The sequence below is a fragment of the Rhinolophus sinicus genome, chromosome 4, assembly GCF_057876585.1.
Source record: "Rhinolophus sinicus isolate RSI-liver-muscle chromosome 4, RSI-T2T, whole genome shotgun sequence".
Classification (NCBI taxonomy): Eukaryota; Metazoa; Chordata; class Mammalia; order Chiroptera; family Rhinolophidae; genus Rhinolophus; species Rhinolophus sinicus.
Genome location: NC_142504.1, coordinates 57,596,929 through 57,622,116, shown reverse-complemented (window position 1 = coordinate 57,622,116; position 25,188 = coordinate 57,596,929). Strand labels below are relative to the sequence as shown.

The 25,188-nt window shown below is 38.6% G+C and overlaps 1 protein-coding gene across 8 annotated transcripts in view; it reads right to left on the bottom strand.

Moving 5' to 3' along the window:
• Positions 1-2,320: 2,320 nt before the first annotated feature.
• Positions 2,321-25,188, bottom strand: part of HECW1 (HECT, C2 and WW domain containing E3 ubiquitin protein ligase 1) — a 527,464-nt gene continuing 504,596 nt past the window's right edge. For all 8 annotated transcript variants that reach the window (XM_088797859.1, XM_088797857.1, XM_088797858.1 and 5 more), the window contains 4 exons: positions 24,407-24,553; positions 22,699-22,813; positions 20,520-20,718; positions 2,321-9,431 (listed from right to left, as the gene is read on the bottom strand). In XM_088797859.1, coding sequence (XP_088653985.1) covers positions 9,320-9,431; positions 20,520-20,718; positions 22,699-22,813; positions 24,407-24,553 — 573 coding nt within the window. In that variant the 3' untranslated portion in view covers positions 2,321-9,319. The remainder of the gene's footprint in view (positions 9,432-20,519; positions 20,719-22,698; positions 22,814-24,406; positions 24,554-25,188) is intronic.

Below are 25,188 nucleotides of genomic sequence, written 5' to 3'. Positions count from 1 at the left end.
AAGACATTCTGTGTTCATGGATTGAAGAATCAACAAAGTTAAAATGGCCATATTATCCAAAGCAATGTACAGATTTAATGCAATCTCCATCAAAATCCCAATGGCATTTTTTGAAGAAATAGAACAAAAAAACCACATCAGATTTGTATGGAATCACGAAAAACCCTGAATAGCTAAAGCAATCCTAAAAAAAATAAATAATGCAGTAGATAGTACACTCTCTGACTTCAGCTTGTACTGCAGAGCAATACTAATTGAAACAGCATGGTATTGGCAGAAAAAAGACACACAAATCAATGGAAATGAATTGAAAACCCAGAAATAAACCCATATTAAATATGGAGAGATAATTTTTGACATAGAAGCCAAAAACATACAATGCAGAAAAGAAAGTCTCTTCAATAAATGGTGCTGGGAGAATTGGAAAGCTACATGCAAAAGAATGAAACTAGACTGCCATCTGTCTCCACATGCCAAAATTAACTCAAAATGGATCAAAGACCTAAGAATAAGACCTGAAAAAATAAACTGCATAAAAGAAAGCATAGGTTTTAAACTTATGGACCTTGGGTTCACAGAGGATTTTATGAATTTGACCTCAAAGGTAGGGGAAGTAAAAGCTAAAATAAATGAATGGGACTATATCAAACTAAAAGGCTTCTGCACAGCAAAAATAACCACTGACAAAACAAAGAGTCAACCAGTTGAATGGGAGAAGATATTTGCAAACAACGCCTCTGATAAGGGGCTAGTATCCAAAATATATAAGGAACTCGTACAACTCAACAACAATAAGACAAGCAATCCAATTAAAAACTGGGCTGAGGACATGAACAGAAACTTCTCCCCTGAAGACATACGAGATCAGACAATTAAGTTCACAAACTCATCCTAGAAAAAGTGCTATGTAACTCACTGCTGAATACCTCTATGGTAACCTTTGAAGTACTCCCCTTGGGAAGCTATGCACTAATACCAGCACCTAGTCCAACCTTCGAAGCAATTTCTGGAATGGCTATCAGAGCGGTCGTCGTATTACCCTTGATACCCTGAATGTCATCAAAATGTCTTCCTTTCAATATTTCCTTTATCTTCGGGTAAAAAAAAGAAGTCATGTGGGGCCAGATCAGGTGAATAGGGAGGGTGTTCCAATACAGTTATTTGTTTACTGGCTAAAATCTCCCTCAGACAGTGCTGTGTGAGCTGGTGCATTGTTGTGATGCAAGAACCATGAATTGGAGAAAAGTTCAGGTTGTTTTCGTCTAACTTTTTCACGCAGCATTTTCAGTACTTTGAAACAATAAACTTGGTTAACTGTTTATCCAGTTGGTACAAATTCATAATGAATAATCCTTCTAATATCAAAAAATGGTTAGCAACATCGTTAAAACAAGTTTGTGAGCTTAATTATCAGACCTCATATAAACGGCCAACAGATATATGAAAAAATGCTCAACTTCACTAGCTATTAGGGAAATACAAATCAAAACCATAATGAAATACCACCTCAGACCTGTTAGGATGGCTATCATCAACAAGACAAATAATAATAAGTATTAGAAAGGCTGTGGAGAAAGAGGAACCCTCATACATTGTTGGTGGGAATAAAATTGGTGCAGCCGCTATGGAAAACAGTGTGGAGGTTCTTAAAAAAATTAAGAATAGAATTACCATATGACCCAGCAATCCCTCTCCTGGGTATCTACCCAAAAAATCTGAAAACATTTATCCATAAAGATATATGTACTCCGATGTTCATTGCAGCATTATTTACGGTGTCCAAGACATGGACACAACCAAAGTATCCTTTGATAGATGATTGAATAAAGAAGATGTGATACATTTACACAATGGAATACTACTCTACCATAAGAAAAGATGAAATACTGAAATTTGAGACAACATAGGTGGATCTTGAGATTATTATGCTAAGTGAAATAAGTCAGACAGAAAAAGTCGAGAACCATATGACTCCACTCCTATGTGGGACATAAAACTGAAGGCAACAAAGGAACAAGATAAGCAAATAAAGGAACAAAAACTCATGGACACAGATAACAGTTTAGTACTTACCAAACGGTAAGGGTGGAGGGGTGATGGTAGATGAGGGTAAAGGGGGTCAAACGTATGGTGATGGAAGGAGAACTGACTCTGGGCAGTGAACATATAATGCAATATATAGATGATATATTGTAGAACTGTACATTTGAAACTTATGTAGTTTTGTTGACCATCATCACCCCAATAAATTCTAATTAACAAAATATCTCTTTGTAGCTGGGCTCTCCAAGATGTCAATGCAAAGAACCCAAATCTCTGAAAATTTTACAAAGAGCTTTATTTCGGCCTTGCTGAAGACTATATATATATAGCCCAAGAGTAGAACAAGAAGCCTTGAAAGAGTGCTCCAAATATGGAAAAGCTTGGGAACTTATATAGGCAGAGGTGTAAGTGAAAAGTACATCTGGTACATGAGAAGCTTCAATTAGGGTACATACATTTCAATGATTAACAGTTTTACATCAAATGGAAGGAATGTATAGAAAAGATAAGGTTGGGTTTTTGTGCCTGTTGGCATCAGGAAGTCTGGGAATAGGGTCTGGAAACAAACTGCTTTCAAACTCCTTGAAGTGAATTTTTATCAAGATGTGGAAAGAAAAGGCACTATTTTTTATAATCATTGAACTTTCGTGTTGGAACTGTAGAAGATATATGCAACTACCCCAGTGGTTTATTCCTTGGTAAGAAATTTTAAGGAGGCTTATTGTTCTCTCTTGGGTGCTGATTAAGTGAGAGAAGATGAACCACTGGTTTTCTCACAGGTCTTAAAGATATGAAGGTACCTAGGCTGATTTAGTCTTCTACTTTTTTCTCTGTTTACTATCTCAGGAAGAATAAAATGTTTTCTTCATGCTGATAAATCTAACTTATTTTCCCCAATTTTATACAGGCTCAAATACTATTTCTACATGAACGTATTCTTGTCCATCTTTCATCTCCAGTGAAGCCAATGGCTCCTGTTTCCTTTCCCTACAGCATCTTTCTAATTTATTGTTTTTTAATGATACTATAATGTACACAGGAGCCAGGGCAGGGTGCAGGTATTAGTGGGGACACTCATATTCAAAATAGAGGCCAAATCTCAAATGAAGGAGAAAAATGCATTATTATATTGCTACACCATGAACTCCCTGATAGCAAAGACTATCATTGCCCCTAGAGCCTAGCACAAGACCCAGAATGTAATAAGCATTTAATGAATGGTTGAATGGTGGTTGAGTACTTGGGCCCTGGAGCCAGGCTCCTTGTTCAAATCTTGGCTATACCACTCACTTTGGGCAGGTTAATTAACTTCTCTGTTTTAATTTTTGTCAGCTATAAAAGGGGAAAGAAAAGTAGCTATTTCACAGGGTGATACATGGAAAAAATTTTTTTTTTGTTTTTTTAAGTAGTGAAGAAATTTATTGTGGTCACAGTCATTTTCATTAACCCATATTAGTTAAACAGATACCATAATATTAATTATTAATTTACTATATTACACTATTTTAAATAACAGTAATTCATAAGCAACATTTTTATTTCTTCCATGATTATTATTATAGCAATTAAAAGCCTTTAATAAGTTCATGTTAATAGTGTGGTTGTAAGTATAAGCTGGTTTTTATTATAATTACTATTACTGTTGGGGCTGACAACAGTTATTAATATGGCCAGAAGGAGGATGATATGGATTGAATTGTGTGCCTCAAAGAATACATGATGGAGTCCTAACTCCTGGTACCTCAGAATGTGACTTCATTTGGAGTTAGGGTCTTTACAGAGGTAATCAAGTTAAAATGAGGTCATAGGGTGGACCCTTATCCAATACAACTAGTGTCCTTATAAAAAGGGGCCACAGGCACACACATCAGAAGAAGATGAAGGCAGAGACCTACAAGTTAAGGAATACCAAAGATTGCCATCAAACCAGTGAAAGCTAGGACAGAGGGATGGAACAAGTTTTTTGTCACAGCCCTCAGAAGTAACCAAAGCCATCATCACCTTGATCTTGGACTTAGAGCCTTGTTTAAGCCACCCAGTTTGTGGTCCTTTGTTACAGCAGCCCCAGCAAACTCGTACAGAGGGGCCATGGTAGTAAGCAGTCCATTGGCTATGGATTCATGGCATCCCCTGTGATATACCAGGTCCATCGTGGCTTCCATCTTTTCTGCCCTCTTGGAAAATTTCCTAATGGTTATGCCAGGCTCAGGAGCCCAGGACCCCAGAGGATATTCTGTGACAGGGCATACTTTTAGCACCCAAGTTAAAGCTTAGTGGCCTTGAGCAAACAGCTCTCCTGGTCTCAGATTCCTAATCTCCGGGATAAACTAGTCACCGCATTTAAGTGTCTCTTTCCAGCTATAAATGTGATGATTCCTGCACTGATAAAGGTTAGACTGATCTGCCACAACTCCCTTCATATATCCTTAAGTGAACAATCTTTAAACATATTTCAACCACATCTTGAATATGAGCTACATGTGTCATTTTTTTTAACAGTATATAATTAATGAATTGTCAGCACAGTGTATTGGAAAAGTATGGCCAAAAATATCAGGAGAACTGAAATCTAATCTTGATTTCAGAATAATTCTCAGATTAAAACACAAAACAATGTCATCTACTCCTTTCTGCAAATTACGGTTTAGGCTAATTTTTAACTTGTACCTCAAGAGAAGAGTTATTTTCAGTTAGAATGAAACTAAAATAAACCCAGCATGTGTATAAAAATGCAATATTAAGACTTTTCAGGTTTTTCTTCTCAATTTTACGCACACTTTTTCTCTAATATTACCTCCTTCCAAGCCTCTAAATTTTATTATATAGAAAAAACTTGTGGATAGGATCAAGAGAAGGCCAGAGGTAATACCATTGCAATATTGGGAGTTATCATATGTGCTGTTGGACACAATATTTTTACCTACTGCTAACCCATGTCCTAGGTTCACACAGGGTGTTTCACACAGGGTGTTAAGTTGTGGCTTGAAGCTTTCGTAAAAGCATCTCAACAGGTATGAATCCAATAAGCCCATGTATGCCTGGTTTAACATAAAGGACACTCACCAAATGAAGCCCATGTGGTTTATGTGCAGTTCTGACAGGCATACACAAGGAACTTGTTTAAAAAGCTGTTCCTTTATTCATGGATTTTTGAGCACATACTATGCTTATTTGATAAATAATTTTTCCACGGGTTGTTTATCATAGCAGGTGGTAACCTTCTGTGTTGTTTTATTCCTTATATTCAGTAAGAACAAATTATTATGCATTATTTTAGACTTCTGTTTGCAATAAGGAGCACACACAATGCCATACCAAAGTGAGTTTATTGACATTCCTTGAAGGTGTTATGAGGGAAGAGAAAGCTGGGCCTGAGTATCATGTGACATTTCTCTTGTTGATGTAAGCAAAATCAGCCTAATAAGGTAGATGTCTGCTATTGACTAGAACAAAGACTTTCAACAAAATTGTTTTAGATATTTCCTTTGATAAATTGGAAACTGCAAGAAGTAGGCTAATGGAATGATATTTACTGTATCTATTACCTCTGGGCAACTTTTTTTCTATTGGAACAAAGGGACTACATGTCACTAACAGGAAAATAACACTTTCTCTTTTGACCTTATGATGGCTGAAACATCCATCCTAGATTTTTATAATATAGAATTGCAGCAGTAGTTTAAATGAACACTGAAGTACATAACAGTAATAGTAATAATAATAATAGTAATAATAATATTAATAATAATAAAGCACCACATTTGTTATGTAAAGTTCCAACTACTTTCATTTGAAAGTGTTTTATCTTGACTGGGAAAGCATTTGTGGCAATTGAAAAAATTTCTGAACCTAAATTTTAGACACATGGTTTGACACATGGACTGACAATGCCATTGATTTAACAGTTTAACTGTCCTGGAAAGTCCAGCTCAATGGCTTATACAAAAATATACTTACTGTTAAAGGACATATGATCAGGTATTAAAAGAGAAAATACTTAGATTTTACATATTTAAAGCCTACCCCAAAATCATATATCTGTCTTAATTTTTTCCATCCAAGAAATTGTGCTACAATAATGGTGGTTAAAATTTTTTCACAACCGCTGTCAACTTATATACACAGAAAGTTACAAAGAACTCAGCAGATTTAGAATACTTCTCCTGAATATACATAATCAATTTGTATTTTTAGGATTATCATCTTCATATGATAGAAAATGTGATGTTCATGAAATTCTTATTTTAATACTTTATAACATTTCAAAGGCAGTTTTCTCTTATTTATTGTTCTTTTCCCCCTCAATTAAGGTTAATACACTCTTAATAAAACCAGTTTTAAAAGATCTTGCTTTAGGGGAATTGTTGTTTATAAGTGATTGATTTTATAGTATGCCTCCATGGAGAAAACTCATACTTTAAATTAAAAAAAAAACAAAAAACAAACAAGTGGTAATAAATAGATCTGCCTTGCCGATTGAATTATATGATTTGGGTGGTTTATACCTCCCAAAGTTAATAGCATAATTTACTCCTATAGCTGTTTTATTATATAATAAAAATTATACATAATTTAAAAATCAGCCTCATATATGAGGGAATATAAACTAAAGAAATATCTTTAGGGACATAGAAAAATAAAAACGATCTTTCTATAATGGTCTGTACTCCTCTTTGTTTTAAGGATTCTGTGGAAGGTTACAATGGAAACTGGAACCCTGTTAAGGAAGCTTTCCATTCTGTAGCTGACTCTGACACCAGAGTTTCCTTTTTTGGAATTTTATGCTTTTATGAAATACTGTTCCTGTAATGCTTGCTTGGTGGGATACATCCAGAGTCATGGCATTGAGGGTGGGGACAGGTAAGAAAAAATTAGTTGAAAAACCATTTATGACTAAGTTATCCATCTATATATAATTTCTAGGATACCTTGTTTCTTCTGAATATGGGTAGAATAAACATTAATTAATCTAGTTAATAGATTAATTAGACATTTGTGTAAATTATAAAGCTCCCTAGGAGCAGGTTTCGTCATTTGAACGTGTCTCCCTTGCCAATGACTAACAAATAACTACTAAAAAAATGAATTGAGTGTTTGAATTAATGAATATATGTGTATATATTCATTAATTCATATATATATATATATATATATATATATATATATATATATATATATATATATAAAATCTCACCAAATTCTAAAAGTGAAAGATGCCTCCTATACTAGACGGTCCAGCTTATTGGCTTGCACAAAAATATACTTACTGTTAAAGAATATATGGTCATGTATTAAAAGAGAATTTCAGCAGTAATTTTATACTTTCATGTGTTTAAAGAGTTAGAATGGTGAAACGATTTGCATAATCCTTATGTTCTGATTTTATAAATAAATAGTAATGGCTCCATTGGAATCATAATTTTTCAGATATTAAAATGTGTACTGAATTTTACAGATCCCTCAAATTCTATATTATATAACTTACACATTCCATTTTATCTTGGTAAATATTCGTTTTAGACAATAATTGAAGGCTAAAGTTATATATATATATATTCCCTGATTGACAATAAATACACAGCAACAGGGGGTGCTGGGCATTGCAAATAATTCTTACTAAAAGAATGTTTCATTTTGGAGTGCAGGGAACATAATTAATGCACTGTCCAGACACAGATTGACATAATGAGCACAAGACATGGCTTCATATGAAATTAACTTTGTCTTACATTTCTCACATTTCTTCCTGTTTCTATATTAAAAACAACAATGTGACATTTCAACAATAGGCCCCTTTAGCTCTTCTTTTCCCAGTGAAGAAAAACACTTTCATTTATGACATATTTCAGACAACATGGATAATAAGGTTAGAAAAATAGCAAACGACTATTATGCTTGCATTTATTCCAAATGTAATTGAGAGGTTAGAATGTCTTTGGAGCCTGCAACTATTTTTCTAAAAACACTGTTTTCTGGGATATCCCTTTACTGAATGCTAAAAGAAAATGGATGTCTATTTTGACACAAATCCACATGACTTTGAGATGTTAGGTCTCTGCTCTGGGAGGACCACAGTGGACAAAGGAGAAGTACTGTATTGCCCTTGACCCCTAACAAGCACCATCACTATCTGCAGCTTTTTCAGTGTGGTTCCTGTGGACAATCAGATGTGAAGGAATTTGAACACCATAATTAAGAAAAAAATAAAACAGCATGAAAAAACCAATATAAAAGTTAAAATAAAAATTTGTTTGCCATGCAAATAATTACCTAGCTTTAACAGAAGTCATGAGATTATACATTTTTTCCTCTTTGTGTGGGAGAACTGTAGCTAGATTAGACAAAACAGAACAAAACAGTACATAACTCAGGTATTCAAACCAATCTATGACCTTCTTCCATTCTTCTTGTTTGCTTTATCACATTCTACACAATACAGTGGGAATAGGAGCCTCATCATTACATAATGAGATATCCTTGTGCACAAGTTTGTACTTCAGTGTGGTAAGTATTCATGAGGGGCATGTCCCTCCTAGACTGCTCTAAGCTCAAGTTGAGCCACAATACTCACAACTATTTGGGATGTACTGCATTAAATCAGCAGGTGTTTGTCTTGCTGTTATTATTTCTTGGAAAATGTAATATTTGCACCATATGTCTAGGCTAGTTCCAGCTGATGGGACTCATGCCACATGTGAATCATGAGTTGAATGTATAAAAATTTTTGGTTTTCCACTGCTATTTTGGCATGGATAATATGCACAGGGAAAAGTAAAGTGGGAGGGAAAGAAAAGGGTGATCAACTCCTAGTTCTGGAGTTGGTTGTTAGAAATGATTTTTTAAAATGTGGCTCTGCTCAGAACACATGGGCGTATAAAAGCTTGGAATGCTTAATGCTCAAATTTTTCCTTAAATTATATAAATGGAAGTAAACATTTATTACCATTTGGTCAAGTATAGCATAACTTGCATTCATATTTCATTGTTAGTAATGGAGGTATGTGGAGATATATACACAGACCTTGAGACAGCTGTTTCTTAATATTGCATACAGGCTAGCAGTTCATTGAAAATAGAGGAGATATGCCTGAAGGTTAGATCTTAGAAGAAGGCAGTTCTTCATGCACAGCTTTTGTCAATCCTGATTTGGTTTGAAAATAAAAATCATGGAATACCAAAATCAAAGAAGAATTGATTGAAGGAAAGGGGAAAGGGGGATTATCCCAGAAAGGGTGACATAACTGCCCAGGAAAATGTCAGGTGAGTTTCCATTTCTTTATTCAAGTCCAAAGGTGCTGGTTTCTTCTACTGCTGTTAACAGCTTTTCATACAACATGGAGTACGAGGGATAAGGTGGCAGATCCAATCGATTGAAGCATGTATGTGCCCTGAGTGTGGGAGAAAAGACTGGTGAAGCTGTTTGTTTCAATGATACAACTGGTTTGGATGTATGTATGATTAGTCTGAAGCTGTGAATCAAAAGTATATTGAAAGTGAGTAGAACCACGATTTAGGATCACCATAACACATTGCAAACTAAGAACCATAACAGTCTTCTAGACATGAATAGACCAGTGAGGGAGTGGAATAACTAGAAACGGGAAGTTTGCATTTGTAAGCAAACCACACTGTACCAGAATTACACTGGCAAACTAACGATAAACTCTATGGTATCACCTTTATTTTGCAATTGAGATATGAACTTGGATGTGGTTAGTGAAGGAGGCAGAAATATAATTAGTATTAGAGGATCTTATTCCCAAGCCTCCTTGCCCAGTTCTAACTCTTGGGTCTCAGTAAACCATGTACATCGACTTAGAAGTGCCAACAGACGCCCTGGAAGTCTGAAATACAATGCTTTATTGAGTCAGGAGTATCCTGGAGACAGTCTAGCCCCTCTACAGGCCCCAGTTTGACAGCCCTAACCTGAAGGAGATATGCTGTATTTTCAAGAACAGTTGAGCTTGTGGGATAGTCCTCCCTGCGTGCTTCAAACATCCCCATGCACCTGCCCTGGTTTCTGCTTTACTTGCCATGTGCTTCATCCTGCAGACCCATGCATGTCAGCATCTGGCCTAGACAAGGAATGGCTTTCCCTTCCATATGCTGACACATGGACCAGGACCAGACCCTGTGTCTCCCGTGCAGGGCTCAGAGGCCCAAGACACATAGAATCCTCTTGTGGAGCTTCAAATCAGCCCGACTAGCTGCTCCCTGTCAGGGGTTCTTTATTTTATTTTAGAATGATTGGTTGATGTCACGTCCTGTACCAAAGTAGGGAGAAAATTGGATGGGTGCAGCTGAAGATTAATTTAACACTTTTTCCTCCCAGGAAGGGGTGGTGGGTTGAAATGGTGGTTTGAGAAGCCAACCAGCACAGAAAAGGGGACTATAAGATAAAATAAAACAAAATAACATAAAATAATTCCAAAAAATTTCACTGAACAAACATACACTTAAATAAAACTAAACAAAATCCTAACCAAAAAATAACATTCTCACTTCATTAGAATTTTATTTGGGATATTAAACTCTTTAAAATTATAAGATCCCCAGGGAAATTGTGTATTATCGATAACTTTGTTTTCACAGTCCCAGGTCAGGCTGATCCAGTGCTCAGGGTATGAGGGAGATTGTCTGTGGGATGGGGAAGAGGGGAGAGGAAAGGTGGTTTTCCTGCACAGGGAGAATCTGGAGTGCATGCAGTTGTTTTTGCCTCCCAGCATCCATTCCTCCTGTTGGTAACAGCTCCCTCATTGTCCTTCGACAACTACATCCCACGCCCTACCCCTACCCCAAGCTCCAAGGGTAGGCACAGGTTAGTAGAGTATATGGCCTTAGGCCTTAAGGATTTAACTAGAAGAAACATAAAACATAAAAACAGACCAAGATTAGCAGAGATCTCAGATTATTATCTGAGATTCAAATAGGCCTATGTTGACTTCAAAATAAAATAAAATATTTTACCTAAACTTATTTGTTTGAGAAAAAGTGGAAGAATACTCAGTAAAGGACAACAATTACAGTGGTCCTTCTCTATGTTTAGAAAGATTGAAACTAGGACATACTCTGGGCTATGGCTAACCAAGTTAAGTGGGACAGAAACATCCCAACCGTGCTTTTGGAACTGCTGAATTAGCCAGGAGCAAGACATAAGGAGACATCATCTTCTTGGCTTTTTCCCTCTGTCATTATAACTGGCACTCATGAGTGGAAATATTACAGGACAAAAATCCCATATTTACAAAATACATTAATTCTGTAAAAGATAATTTCTGGGAATAAACTGAAAGCAGTAGCAAATTGTACCTCTTCCAGACCTAGTCTGAACATGCAGAGTATCTTCAAGATTTGCTTTTATTGCACTTATCTACAGCCTTGGTTAATTCCCTTAAATAAACTCTAGTTTGTACACTAGAATAGATGAACACAATCAAATTACAATCTGATTCAGCATCCCTAAGGGCTCACCACCCTCCAGGTATGGTTCTGACAGCACAGAGCGTCTGCTTACCTCATTCCCTGTGCACTGAACCCAGTGTTCTCAGGTGGGATTGGTGGTGGAGAAAGCATGGAACCAGAGGTTGGAAGACCTCTATTCTGATCACATTCTAGCTACTTAAGAGCTTTATAACCTTGGTAATGTCAATCTTTTTGATCCTCAGTTTTCTCACTTTTGAAATGGGAGTAATAATACATACACTATGCTGTTCAGAGGATTTTGTTGTGAGAGCAGTGATGATAGAGCACACACAATGCTTTTTATAAACTTTGAATCATCATTTAAACATAAGATTCTCTTAATGATGCAAACACAGTTGCAATAATGATTTTAGAAATTGCATTACCTTTGTGGGGACTTAAGACCCTAAGTCTTTTTCACATGACTACGGACAAATGAATCACCCTCATCTCCCATTTGCTATTTTGGAACACCTCATAAGTCTTTCATTTTCCTATTCACTGTAGGAGGCCTAACAGGGATTGTACTAGCTAACTCATCACTAGACATCATACTCTATGACACATACTATGTCATAGTCCATTTCCACTATGTCCTATCCATAGGAGCTGTATTCGCCATTATAGGTGGCTTCGTTTATTGATTCCCACTATTCACGGGCTATACATTAGACACGACCTGAGCAAAAATCCACTTCCTCATCATATTCGTAGGAGTCAACATGACTTTCTTCCCTCAGCACTTTTTAGGCCTATCTGGAATACCACGACGATACTCCGACTATCCAGACGCCTACACAACATGAAATACAGTATCCTCTATGGGGTCATTCATCTGACTTACAGTAGTAATTTTAATAGTGTTTATAGTATGAGAAGCTTTCCTGTCAAAACGAGAAGTGTTAACAGTCGAACTTACAACAACTAATCTCGAATGAATGCACGGATGCCCCCCACCCTACCACACATTCGAAGAGCCCACCTACGTAAATCCAAAGTAAGAAAGGAAGGAATTGAACCCCCTTATATTGGTTTCAAGCCAACGTCATATCCATTATGTCTTTCTCTACCAGAGAGGTATTAGTAAAATTTACATAACTTTGTCAAAGTTAAATTATAGGTTAAAGCCCTTTATATCTCCATGGCGTACCCCTTCCAATTAGGCTTCCAAGATGCCACATCACCCATCACAGAAGAACTACTACACTTCCAAGACCATACCCTAATGATTGTCTTCCTAATTAGCTCCCTAGTGCTATACATTATTTCACTATACTAACAACCAGCCTCACCCACACTAGCACAATGGACGCACAAGAAGTAGAAACAATCTGAACCATTCTCCCAGCCATTATCCTCATTATAATTGCCCTCCCATCTGTATGAATTCTATATATAATAGATGAGATCAACAACCCATCCCTAACTGTTAAAACCATGGGACATCACTGATACTGAAGCTACGAGTATACAGACTACGAAGACCTAAGCTTCGACTCATATATGAGCCCCACATCCGATTTAAAGCCAGGCGAGCTCCGTTTACTAGAAGTGGACAATCGAGTTGTACTATCCATAGAAATGACTATCTGTATACTAATCTTATCTGAAGACATCCTGCACTCATGAGCCGTGCCTTTCCTGGGCCTAAAAACAGACGCCATCCCAGGATGCCTAAACAAAACAACCCTCCTATCTACTCAACCTGACCTTTACTACGGCCAATGCTCAGAAATTTGTGGATCAAACAGCTTTATGCCAATTGTCCTCTAACTAGTCCCACTCAAACACTTTGAAAAATGATCGTCATCAATAGTATAAAGTTATTAAGAAGCTAAGCAGTGTTAACCTTTTATGTTAAAGACTGAGGACCAACCCCCGCCTTAATGAAATGTCACAACCAGACACGTCTACATGACTGATCACCATCCTCTCTATAATCCTCACCCTATTTATCATAATGCAGTTAAAAGTCTCAAAACACTCCTTCCACTCCAACCCGGAACCCCTAGAAGTCAAGTCATCAAAACACAACACCCCCTGAGAAACCAAATGAATGAAAATCTATTCGCCTCTTTCATTACCCCAACGATAATGGGTCTCCCCATTGTCATCTTAATTAGTATATTTCCCACTATCCTATTTCCCTCAACAAACCGACTAATTAATAACCGCCTCGTTGCCATCCAACAATGATTAATTCACATAACATCAAAACAAATAATAGCCATTCACAACCCCAAAGGCCAAACCTGAACTCTAATGCTAATATCCCTTATCCTATTCATCGGCTCAACAAACCTGTTAGGACTTCTGCCCCACTCTTTTACACCAACCACACAATTATGTATAAACCTAGGTGTGGCTATCACCCTATGAGCTGGAACCGTTATTCTAGGCTTTCGCCATAAGACAAAAGCCTCCCTAGCCCACTTCCTACCAAAAGGAATCCCTCTACCCCTAATTCTCATACTAGTAATTATCGAAACCATTAGCCCATTTATTCAACCCATGGCCCTTGCCGTACGGCTAATAGCCAACATTACTGCTGGACATCTCCTAATTCACCTAATGGGTGGTGCCACACTAGCCCTGCTAAGCATCAGCACAGCTACTGCCTTCATTACGTTCATCATTCTTGTCCTACTGACAATCTTAGAATTTGCCATTGCTCTAATCCAAGCCTATGTATTTACACTGCTGGTTAGCCTCTACCTACATGATAATACCTAATGACCCACCAAAGCCACGCATACCACATGGTTAACCCAAGCCCTTGGCCACTCATAGGAGCCCTATCCGCCCTTCTTCTAACATCCGGCCTAGTAATATGATTCCACTTTAACTCCACAGTACTGCTAACCCTTGGCCTATTAGCCAATATACTAACCATATACCAATGATGATGAGACATCATTCGGGAAAGCACCTTTCAAGGACATCACACCCCAATCGTACAGAAAGGCCTCCTATACAGAATAATCCTATTTACTATCTCAGAGGTCTTCTTTTCAGGATTCTTCTGAGCCTTCTACCACTCAAGCCTAGCCCCCATGCCTGAACTAGGAGGATGCTGACCACCCACAGGCATCCACCCTCTCAACCCCCTAGAAGTCCCCCTCCTCAACACATCAGTCCTATTAGCCTCAGGAGTATCTATCACCTGAGTCCACCACAGCTTAATAGAAGGAAATCGCAACCATATACTTTAAGCCCTATTTATTACTATCTTCCTCAGACTCTATTTCACCCTGCTGCAAGCTTCGGAGTACCACGGAACCTCCTTCACAATCGCAGACAGAGTATATGGCTCAACATTCTTTATAGCCACCGGATTCCATGGCCTACATGTCATTATTGGCTCAACTTTCCTTATCGTATGTTTTCTACATCAACTAAAATTTCACTTCACATCTAAACACCATTTCGGGTTTGAAGCCGCTGCCTGGTACTGACACTTTGTAGATGTTGTATGACTATCCCTATATGTATCTATTTATTGATGAGGATCCTATTCTTTTAGTATTAAATAGTACGATTGACTTCCAATCAATTAGTTTCAGTAAACCCCGAAAAAGAATAATAAACTTCATGTTAACCCTTCTAACAAATACCTTCCTGGCCCTGTTACTCATAACTATCTCATTTTGACTCCCACAGACCAATGTCTATTCAGAAAAATCAAGTCCTTACGAATGCAGATTCGACCCCATAGGGTCTGCCCGCCTGTCTTTCTCCATAAAATTTTTCCTGGTAGTTATTACATTCCTGCTGTTTGACCTAGAAATTGCCCTCCTCTTACCCCTACCATGAGCGCCCCAAGCTAACAACCTGAAAGTCATGCTTACCACAGCCCTACTCCTAATCTCCCTACTGGCCATCAGCCTAGCCTATGAATTGTCTCAAAAAGGACTAGAATGAACTGAATAATGATAATTAGTTTAAATAAAACAAATGATTTTGACTCATTAAATTATGAACATACTCATAATTATCAAGTGGCCTTAGTCTACATAAATACTATATTAGCCTTCACAATCTCCCTACTGGGCTTGTTATTATACCGATCCCACCTAATATGCTCATTCCTATGCCTAGAGGGTATAATACTATCTATGTTCGTCATAGTAGCAGTAATAATCCTAAACACACATCTGACTACATCAAGCATGATACCAATTGTGCTATTAGTGTTCGCAGCTTGCGAAGCCGCTCTGGGCTTATCCTTGCTTGTTATAGTGTCTAACACCTATGGTGTTGATCATGTACAAAATCTCAGCCTACTACAATGCTAAAAATCATTATTCCTACAACTATACTGGTTCCCCTCATGTGACTATCAAAACACACTATGATCTGAATCAACCCCACAGTATACAGCCTGATAATCAGCCTACTAAGCCTGCCAATACTAAACCAATTCACCGACAACAGCCTAAATTCCTCTTTAGCTTCGGAGTACCACGAAGCTAAAGTACTCTTCTTCTCTGACTCTCTCTGAACACCCCTACTCATACTAACCACCTGACTCCTACCACTCTTACTAATCGCAAGCCAACATCACCTAGCCAACGAATCACTGAACCAAAAAAACTATCATAACCATCCTAATCCTTCTACAAGTATTCCTAATCATAACATTCACCGCTACTGAGCTAATCTTGTTTTATATCCTCTTCGAGGCTACACTCCTACCCACCCTAATCATCATCACCCGATGGGGAAACCAGACAGAATGACTGAATGCAGAACTTTATTTCCTATTTTACACACTAGCAGGATCCCTCCCTCTTATTGTAGCACTAATCTACATCCAAAACATTATGCCAGGTCAAATTTTACTCTGGTGTTAATCTAGGGTTCCAGCATTTTGAGATAATTTTGAATTTGGATTGTGCCAATCATGTATTAATCACCCTTCTAATTTGTGTCATCTACATAGTTGATCTCCCTGTCTCCTTTATTTTTTCCAAGTTATTGATTAAAATGTTAACCAATACAGTGCCAAAGACAGTCTTGCTCCTCCCCAGTAGAGACCACTTTAGGGTTGATTAAAAGCAAGCATCAAAAAAGGCCACCATCAATACTGTCTGCTGCTGGCTCTTCAGCCAGTTGTGAGGCCAGTTATGTAAGATGGGTCTCCCCTTCATGTAATCTGCCACTGCCCAACTACTGCCTCTTTCTCCAGATGGGTACTCACTCTCATCATTACTGACTCTACTGGTTTTCAAAAAACCTCTCGATCCCCAAATATACAGGACCATTCTCTACTCCCACCTCCTCGAGCTCTTTAAAAGCATTTGACTGCTCTTCCTTTTGAACATCTCTCTCTCCCCTTGGCTTCTCTACAACATCTCAATGGCTGTCAGTTTCTTTCCCAAACTCCCAGTGTCTCCCTCATATCTCCTTTGTAGCCTTACAGCCTGCAGAGCAGCATGTCTTACATCAGCACTATTGACATTTTGAACTTGATAATTCTTTGTTGTGAGGGCATGTCCTATGCATTGTAGGGGCTTAGCAGCATCCTCTATGCACTAGATGCCAGTAGGACTCCTCCCGCACAACCAAAAATGTCTCCAGATGTTGACACATGTCTCCTTGGGGGCAAATCGTCTCCCCACACCCTTTGAGAACCATTGTTACAGATAAAGCTAACTACTAACTTAACCAGATCTCCATTTCCACCCTGGCTTAGGCTCAGTTTACATTTGTGGGGAAGCATGTTCATGCTAGAATTCTGTTTGTAACTTTTAGACCAGTTAACCTGCTCATGACTCATAGTTCTGTTATCACTGGTTCCTACTCCAAATGTTCCTAAGGAACCCTAAGCTTTTCTCCTCACCTTTATTCTGTCTCCACACTGTCTATTCTGACTAGCTTCTGTGCTACTCTTTCCTCCATCCATTTTTCCTCTAACCATTTTTCCATAGTAAAGAAATTCTTCCACCTCCTTAAACTCTGTCTGAACATGGCCTCCTAATCCTAATGTCCCTTCTCAGTCCTCATGAGTGGAGATGGCCATTGCTCACCCTAACACATTTTCTGTTGTGGATGAGCACTCTTCTCACTCCCCACTGCCAATTATAGATCATTACTTTTCAATCTTTGATCAAAAATTTTGTTCCTTTGAATCTCATACCATTTATATCATTTCCCCCTAAGCTATAGGTTTTGTCTGGCATTTTATTTTAATGAAATTGGACAGAATAGAAAACAGAGTGAATCATCTGCAGATAATCAGGATAAAGTGTTGTTTTGAACAACTTGTGTTTCAGATACACACACACACACACACACACACACACACACGAGTTTCTGTGGGCTCTGGTTTAAAAAGTTTGAAAATCAGTGATCTAGATACATACCTCTTGTACCTTCTGAACGTCTATCTAATTACATTTATTAAAATGTCTGGTACATTAAAATCTCTGGCTTCAAGACTTTCCATTCCAGGTCTTCCCACCAGACTGTAGCATCTGAGTCCACACGGATGACCTGTTCATTGCCCAGGACTGCCACCTGCCTGACCTCAACCCTGCCTCTCTTAAATATAGCTATAGAGGTTTATGAAGTTTCTTCACCAGATACTGTAAAATTATATCTTAAAAACCCCTGCTATCAGCGTCCCTTTTCCTAACCCTCACACAGTTTTTAGAAGGCAAGAACTTGAAGGTTTTATTTAGTCTGGGCTATGACCCGGATTTTTCTTTGACACTATTTGGCATTCTCATCTGGGAAGACAGTTTCCTTTCTGTAGAAGGAAGATCTGAGGAGAAAGCAGCTCCAGACCACATCTCCTTTGAGTGTGGGCAGTAAGCATTGGGGGTCACTGTCTCTTGGAAGCCCTGGGTCACCTCGTGTCTGCTTGGCACTCCTGCCAGTCTTTGGGCCCTTCCCTACCCTAACTCATTGCAGTTTCCACCAGCCTCAGGGCTTCTAACCACCTGTGTGTGACCACCTGCTCTGTGGTCATGCCAGGTCTTCCCAAACTATTATTCTTGGAGGTCAGAGGTTATTTCTTTCACTCCACACATAGGTGACACTTTTTAGTTTCTTGGATCTTCAGAAAATGTACAACAAAGACTAGTCAGGGGTTACTATTCAATTTCACTATTTTCTTAGAGCCATCCAAGCACTTGCTTCTTGCAGCCTTCCTGGCCCAGGGCAAAGTCCCTGCCTCCCCCAGGAACCCTCTCTGGGGTTGCAGAGCAGCAGCCTTTTTAGAGGTGCCTTGGCCCAGATATGAAGAGCCTGCTCATAAGTCCAATGTCCACCTTATAGGCTCTCAGTGTGGGTTAATATATTAATGTATATTTCAAAGCGTCCCAGAGCAAATATATAATTAGGCTCAATCTGTGACCCCAAATGACTTCTATTTCCTAAAGAATAAAGAGACTCCTCAGCAGGGTCTTTTCTCTGTGGCCCACCAAACCATCTCTCAACTGCAGTATCACTTCAGATAGCTTATCCTCCGTGTGGGCCTGGTGGTCCTTCCTGAACACATGCTGGCCAACTCCCATCCCAGGCCTTGCTCATGCTGCTGCTTCAGCCTGGACCTTCCCTCCACCCATTCCTTGCCCCTGAGTACTCACCTAAATGCAAGCTTTTTTGTGGCATCTTCTCTTGTCAATCAGGATTAGATCTCTGACCTACTTGCTTTTACCTTCCCTTCTTAGTGCACCTCTAGTTCTACCTTGTGTTATAATGAATTACTATCAAGTTATGTTCCTCCCTAGACTGTGAGCCCCTCTGAGCTGGTACCTTGTTGTATGTCAGCTTCTCCTCAAGGTGCACACAATGGGGGTAAGCTATTGAGAAACTCATTTCTTTGAAATAAGAGCAGAATGTTTGTAAATTACCTCATGCTCCAAATCTATCACTAAACTAGACAAATGGAAATCTTGACTTTTTAGCATTATTATTATTATTATTATTATTATTATTTTGCCAGACTTAATTCAGTAGGTTCAGCCATCAGCAGAACCATGCAAATGAGCCCTGAGTGTCTGCTGAACTAAGTGGGTAAAGCCAGGGCTGAAAATTGTGCCAAGGCTTTAGGCCTGGGCATCCTAATGCCAGAGACATCAGAAGAATTGTGTTCAGGACATTCTAAGAATGTCAAGTCTGAAAAAGCTACAAAAATCATAGTTTAGTAAATCCTTCCACAACAAAGGTAGCTGGGAGGCCAGGTAAAAATAGAGCTGAATTTAACATAAATCTTTTTTATGATTAGAAAATATCATGGTAGAAAGAAATAATATGGATCAATCTTTCCTTCTGTTTGTTGAGCAGTATTTATTATGATAGTACCTATACAGAAATATTTCTTTAGTGTTCCTTATTTTACTGATCAGGAATATGATACCCAAAGGGGCATAGAAAGGACGGATGAAGTTTTGGGATTAAAACTCATGTTAAAAGGAATTTGTTCTGTTAAATGGCCTAGATTTCTAAGGCTTCCCTTTCTATATTTATTTCACAATTGTTTCTTAAAAGCTTACTATATAGAAGTCACTGTAAAGATTTGAGATACATACAGTCTCATCCTCACAGGTTTTATAGCATAGTAGGAAAAATGCAACATGTACATGAATAACTATCCTATGGAAGATCATGTGATATGCTGTAGAAATACAGATACAGAACTGGTAAGGGTTACTTTGGGCTGTCAGCCTCTTCTCCCCCCTCCCCACCCCATGAAACAGGTAGACATTCCTTTTTAAATTAGATTGGGCTGCACACCAATTGGAAACCTTCCCATGACGGACACATGGACCATGATACTATAGCCCAAATGCCATCAATCATCAAAAAAATCACTGAAATATGGCCTAAATTCACTTCCCAAAAACTTCTCACCTGCACGTTTCACTAATCACTCATACAACTGTACTTTGAGTAGAAGGAAAAAATTCTATGCCAAAGGATGATCACCCAAGCTCAGATTTAAAAAAAAAAAAAGTATACTTTGTCCTCTTCAGCAAGTTTCCTAAAGGTTGGCAAGAGCTCCATACCTGGGGAGAGATGTAATTTTCCCCCATTTCTCTATGCAGAAATGCCGAAGCCCATTACTTCCTCTAAGGGCTGCAAAGCCTTCATATGGCACACTTGAGGTTCCTGTGACGAACTGAAGTAATCTTAATCTCTGCTCATTATTGAAGCGCTCCACTGCAGCCCAGAACCAACGGATCACAAGATGCCCATCATGATAACCTGCATGGAGCAAAAGGAAGGAGAAAGAGAGGATGTGGAGAAAGAGGGAAGGAGGAGAGGTGAGAGAGAGATGAGATACATATCAGGCATGACAAGAACTGAACAGCTGTTTTTTACCAGCTGATTTCTCTAATGATGGTCTTTAGGTAAGTCCAAAATAATTTGTATAACCAGGTCAACTTTAAAATAAAAGCAGATTTAGAAAATAGCCATTTTATTAAAAGATTATCTATTCTAAGGAATGTCCTCAGAAATGTTTGCTCTCTATTTAAATAATTAGGACTTTACTAGTCATTTCCCGCTTCATGTAAATGTAGACAAATAGAGGCTAGGCTCGGTAGAGATCTTTGGGATCTTTAAGAGATAAACCCTCTGTGAATACAATATTTCGTTGTATTTCTTTTTTCTGATGTCTTAGCGATTTGTAACTATAAACTGTGGCAGACTCTAAGACTTACAAAAGGCTGGAAAGCTCCAGCAGCCATTGGTGCCCTTGGAACAGCAGCTCTCAGGCTAGCTCTGAGCTGAGACAAATTGGGCCCATGAAGAAGTATTGGACCTCTCTCACAGTACAGTTGGGAGACCAAGCTTGGGTCATTTACTTAAGGTAAATGATTTGCTGCTGACTACAAATGCAAGGGACATTCAAAGAGAGGCTGAGGTAGAAAGCTTCATTAAAAAGAAGTAAGGTGTGAGTTAAGTATGCAAAGTGTTTGTGTGAGTATAGGGGAGGAGGAGAACGTTTCTTGGCAGGCGAAATAAAAAATACCAAGAATGAGGAAGAAATATGCAGGGAATAGCAAGCTGACAAGCATAGAGAGAGATCTGGTGAAGACTGAAAGGAAACTTGCTGGGGGTCTTAGAGGGCCTTAACAGCCAGGCAGGGACATTTTGACTTGATACCTTAGGTCAGTGGTTTTTCTACCAGTCCAAGAAGGACCTAGAGGTCCCATAGAGGCTTCTTGTGGCTGAGTGTATTAGGGAGATGAGGGAGGCTGAGATGGCGGACCCCTTTCTCTCTCTCTATTGTATTGACTGGGGTTTCTCTGTAGTATTTTACATGAAGAAAAGCGTTTTGAGACTAAAAAACTGTCAAAGACCTCTTCTATAAGTAATAAGTAGCTTGTTTTGTGGGTAGGAAAGTGGCCTGATGAAAATAATGTTTTAGGAAGACTAGTTTGGCAGTGAGAAGGTATTTAGTAAGAATGGGTTAGAAACTGGTTTTGGAGAGATGATAGCACTGTTGAAGGAAACAAGCACTGAGGTAAAGAGGACTCCAATTCTTAGGAAGTGGGACACAATTCCCTGCCAGCATGCAATCAGCTCAGGAACTGGCCCATGGACAGCGGTGTTCCCTGCCCTGAGGCAACTCAACCAAATTAGGCCAGAGACTACCATCAGGGGTTACTGTCAGCTGAAGGAAAGTTCAGGTTGGAAGCTGGAGGAAGGCATATTATACAAGAATCTACTCTACACATGTATTCAAGAAAAGGCAAGTTTTTGTAGTCTTCAATTTTATATATATGGAATATATATAAAATAAAATATTATTCAGCCATAAAGAGAAATCAAGTACTGAAATATGAGTATACAACAACATGGACAAACCTTGAAACAGTATGTTAAGTGAGGGAAACCAGATACAAAAGACCTCATATTGTATGACTCTATTTACGTGAAATATCCAGAATAGGTAAATCCACAGAGACAGAATGCACATTGATGGTTGCCGGGGTGGGGGGAGGACAGAATAGGGAACAACTGCTCAATGATACAGGGTTTACTTTTGGGATGACGAAAATGTTTTGGAACTAGCTAGAAGTAGTGGTTGCACAACATTGTGAATGTACTACATGCCATTGCCTTGCTCACTTTAAAATGGTGAATTTTATGTTATGTCAATTTCACCTTAATAAATTTTTTTTTAAAAAGCGAATTGGATCTGTGACAGTTGTATCATTACAAGCCCTGCCAGCTCACCTCCCCGGTACTCGGTGTTATTTCGCCAGTCATTTAGGTCGATTTCTGCCGTGCCAGCTATCACCAGTTCCAGCTCCCTGGCATCGAACACGGAGACAAGCCTAGAGTCTATAACCTGAAACACAGATTAGGCTTCCACATACAGGTCCAACCGCATTGAAAGTTATATTCATTATTATTACTTCTGTGGCTTAAGCTGTGTAACTAACCATCATTTACAACTTTTTTTTTCAATATACTATTATGTTTAAGTTCAAAATCGTGACTTACACATTTTGAAACACAACCCATTCATGAGCCAGGAACTCAAAAAAGGTCCCATGTTTTTCACTACCTCTGATATTCCTCCTCAGAATGATGTTATGAATAAATCTGACTTGACTTTCTGTAGTCACATTTAAATTTCCAAGTAACATTGCATTTTAAAGACAAAAATCACTTTGAAGTGACTCAATAGCTTTTAGTATTACCATTTCACTTATTTTGCCACGGGGTTACAAAAGACAGTTTGGGGAATATAATCAATAATGTTATAAAGATTTTGTAGGATATCCAATGGACACTTGTCTTAGTAGGGAGACCACTTTAGGGATGATGTAGATGTCTGATCGCTGAGCTGTACACCTGAAGTGGAAGCTGAATAATAATAATTGTCAACTATAATTATATATATATATATATATATATATATATATATATATATATATATATATATATATATATGGTCACAAGAAGTGGAGTACAGCATAAGGACTAGAGACAGTGGAAATGTAATGGCTGTATGCAACGTCAGAGTGGTAGTAGACAGGGGGAGGGGGTTATCACTTTGTGAGGGGTATAAATGTCTAACTAGTACATTGTTTTGTACACCTGAAACTAATAATAAAAAAACAAAAGAACAAAACAAAACAAAAAAGGTATCCTCTCTTTCACATCAAAATAAGACTTATTTCCTAGGAATGGGCATTACATATTAAAATGATTGCATTTTTCTTTCCTTTCTCCCTTCTTCAAAGATCTGGGAGGACCTGCTTTGATAGGGTTCTGAGCTCTGGCTTTCTGTCTAGTTGCCAAATGTATCAGGCACAATTGAATATCCATTTCAATTTGGGCATCTCCTTTAATCAAACCAGTAGTAGGTGAGCCAGTGATCCATGCTGCTCTCTGTTGTGGTAGGAAAGAAGACCCAAGCCCTTAGAAAACATTTACTGCCTCTTGTTTCTAAACTGGAAGTTCAAGGATGCCAATTTTGGGTACACAGGAAGGCTAGCAGCTGTCATTGTCCTCTTGATTTACCACCTCAGCATGGATTATGTGGTACAAAGTGGCACAACAAAATAAAAATCTAGCAAGTGAGGACAATGACGTCTAATGCCTTCAATTCCTTTATTTTTATGTCATTGAGTGAAAGGAAATGCAACATTTACATATCTTGACAGGAGATGCTGTATGTTTTCACATCTGGACACCAGGACCATACCAATACCAGTTTTGTGAGAGCATTTTTCACCTACCACAAGAGTTGGGTTTCCCAGAGAACTCTAATCCCTCATTCATCTACCTCACGTAGGTCCTCTTTGTATGCTTGTGAGTAGAGCTGAGCCATTTGCCTGCCTTGGCTCTTCCTCTCCCTTTTCCTCACAAGCTGTGTCTAGTGATGAAGGCCCTGGCCCACAGCGTACCTTCCTCAGCCAGGCCTGAGCCTCACCTCATAGAAACCCCGCACCAGGGCTTCCGTCTGCTGTACCACACCACGTTCCACCCGCCACTTCACCATCCTCTCGATGTACTCCTTCTTGTTCTTCTCCGTCACCTGGGTATTGGCTCCTCCGGATTTTAACTCCCTTTCCGTTACCTTGTGGGAAAAGAGAAAGATTGTGATGCTTGTCAACTCAGCTTATCTCACAGTGAGACATATTGATTTTAGGAGGTTGAACTATATACAAAAATTTCTCTTCACATGTGTTCAGCATTATTACCTCCTTAGTCATTTTCCTTTCCCGAAAATTACTAAAAATACTGCTTGTTCTAAGAAGATATTAGGTACCTTATAAGAGCTGCATTTTTGTTTGTTTGTTTGTCTTATAAAGAGGAAACATTAGCTTAACTGAAGAGGCATAACGGAAATAAAAGAAAAATATCCCTGGTGGTCCCTAAACGGAGCTGAATGTCCCTATACTACAGTCGCGTACTTGATTCCCCAAATCTCAATTACAGCAAATTCGTAGCAGCCACCAGCTTCCCCATCCACAGCAGATCATTGGCAGCAAAATAGCAGAGGGTGGGAAGGTGGTTTTTATAGTGAGCTAAAATAGTGACGGAAAAATGTGAATTTAACCTTGAGAAAGGAAAGAGAGAATGACATTGCCACTTACTATGGTGATGCATGTTTGTTAGAACAAGTTTGAGTCATCAAGAAAAGTTATGATCTGTGCTCTATCTTTTCAAAGGCAAGAAGACAGATAACATATTACACATTTTTATCAAAAA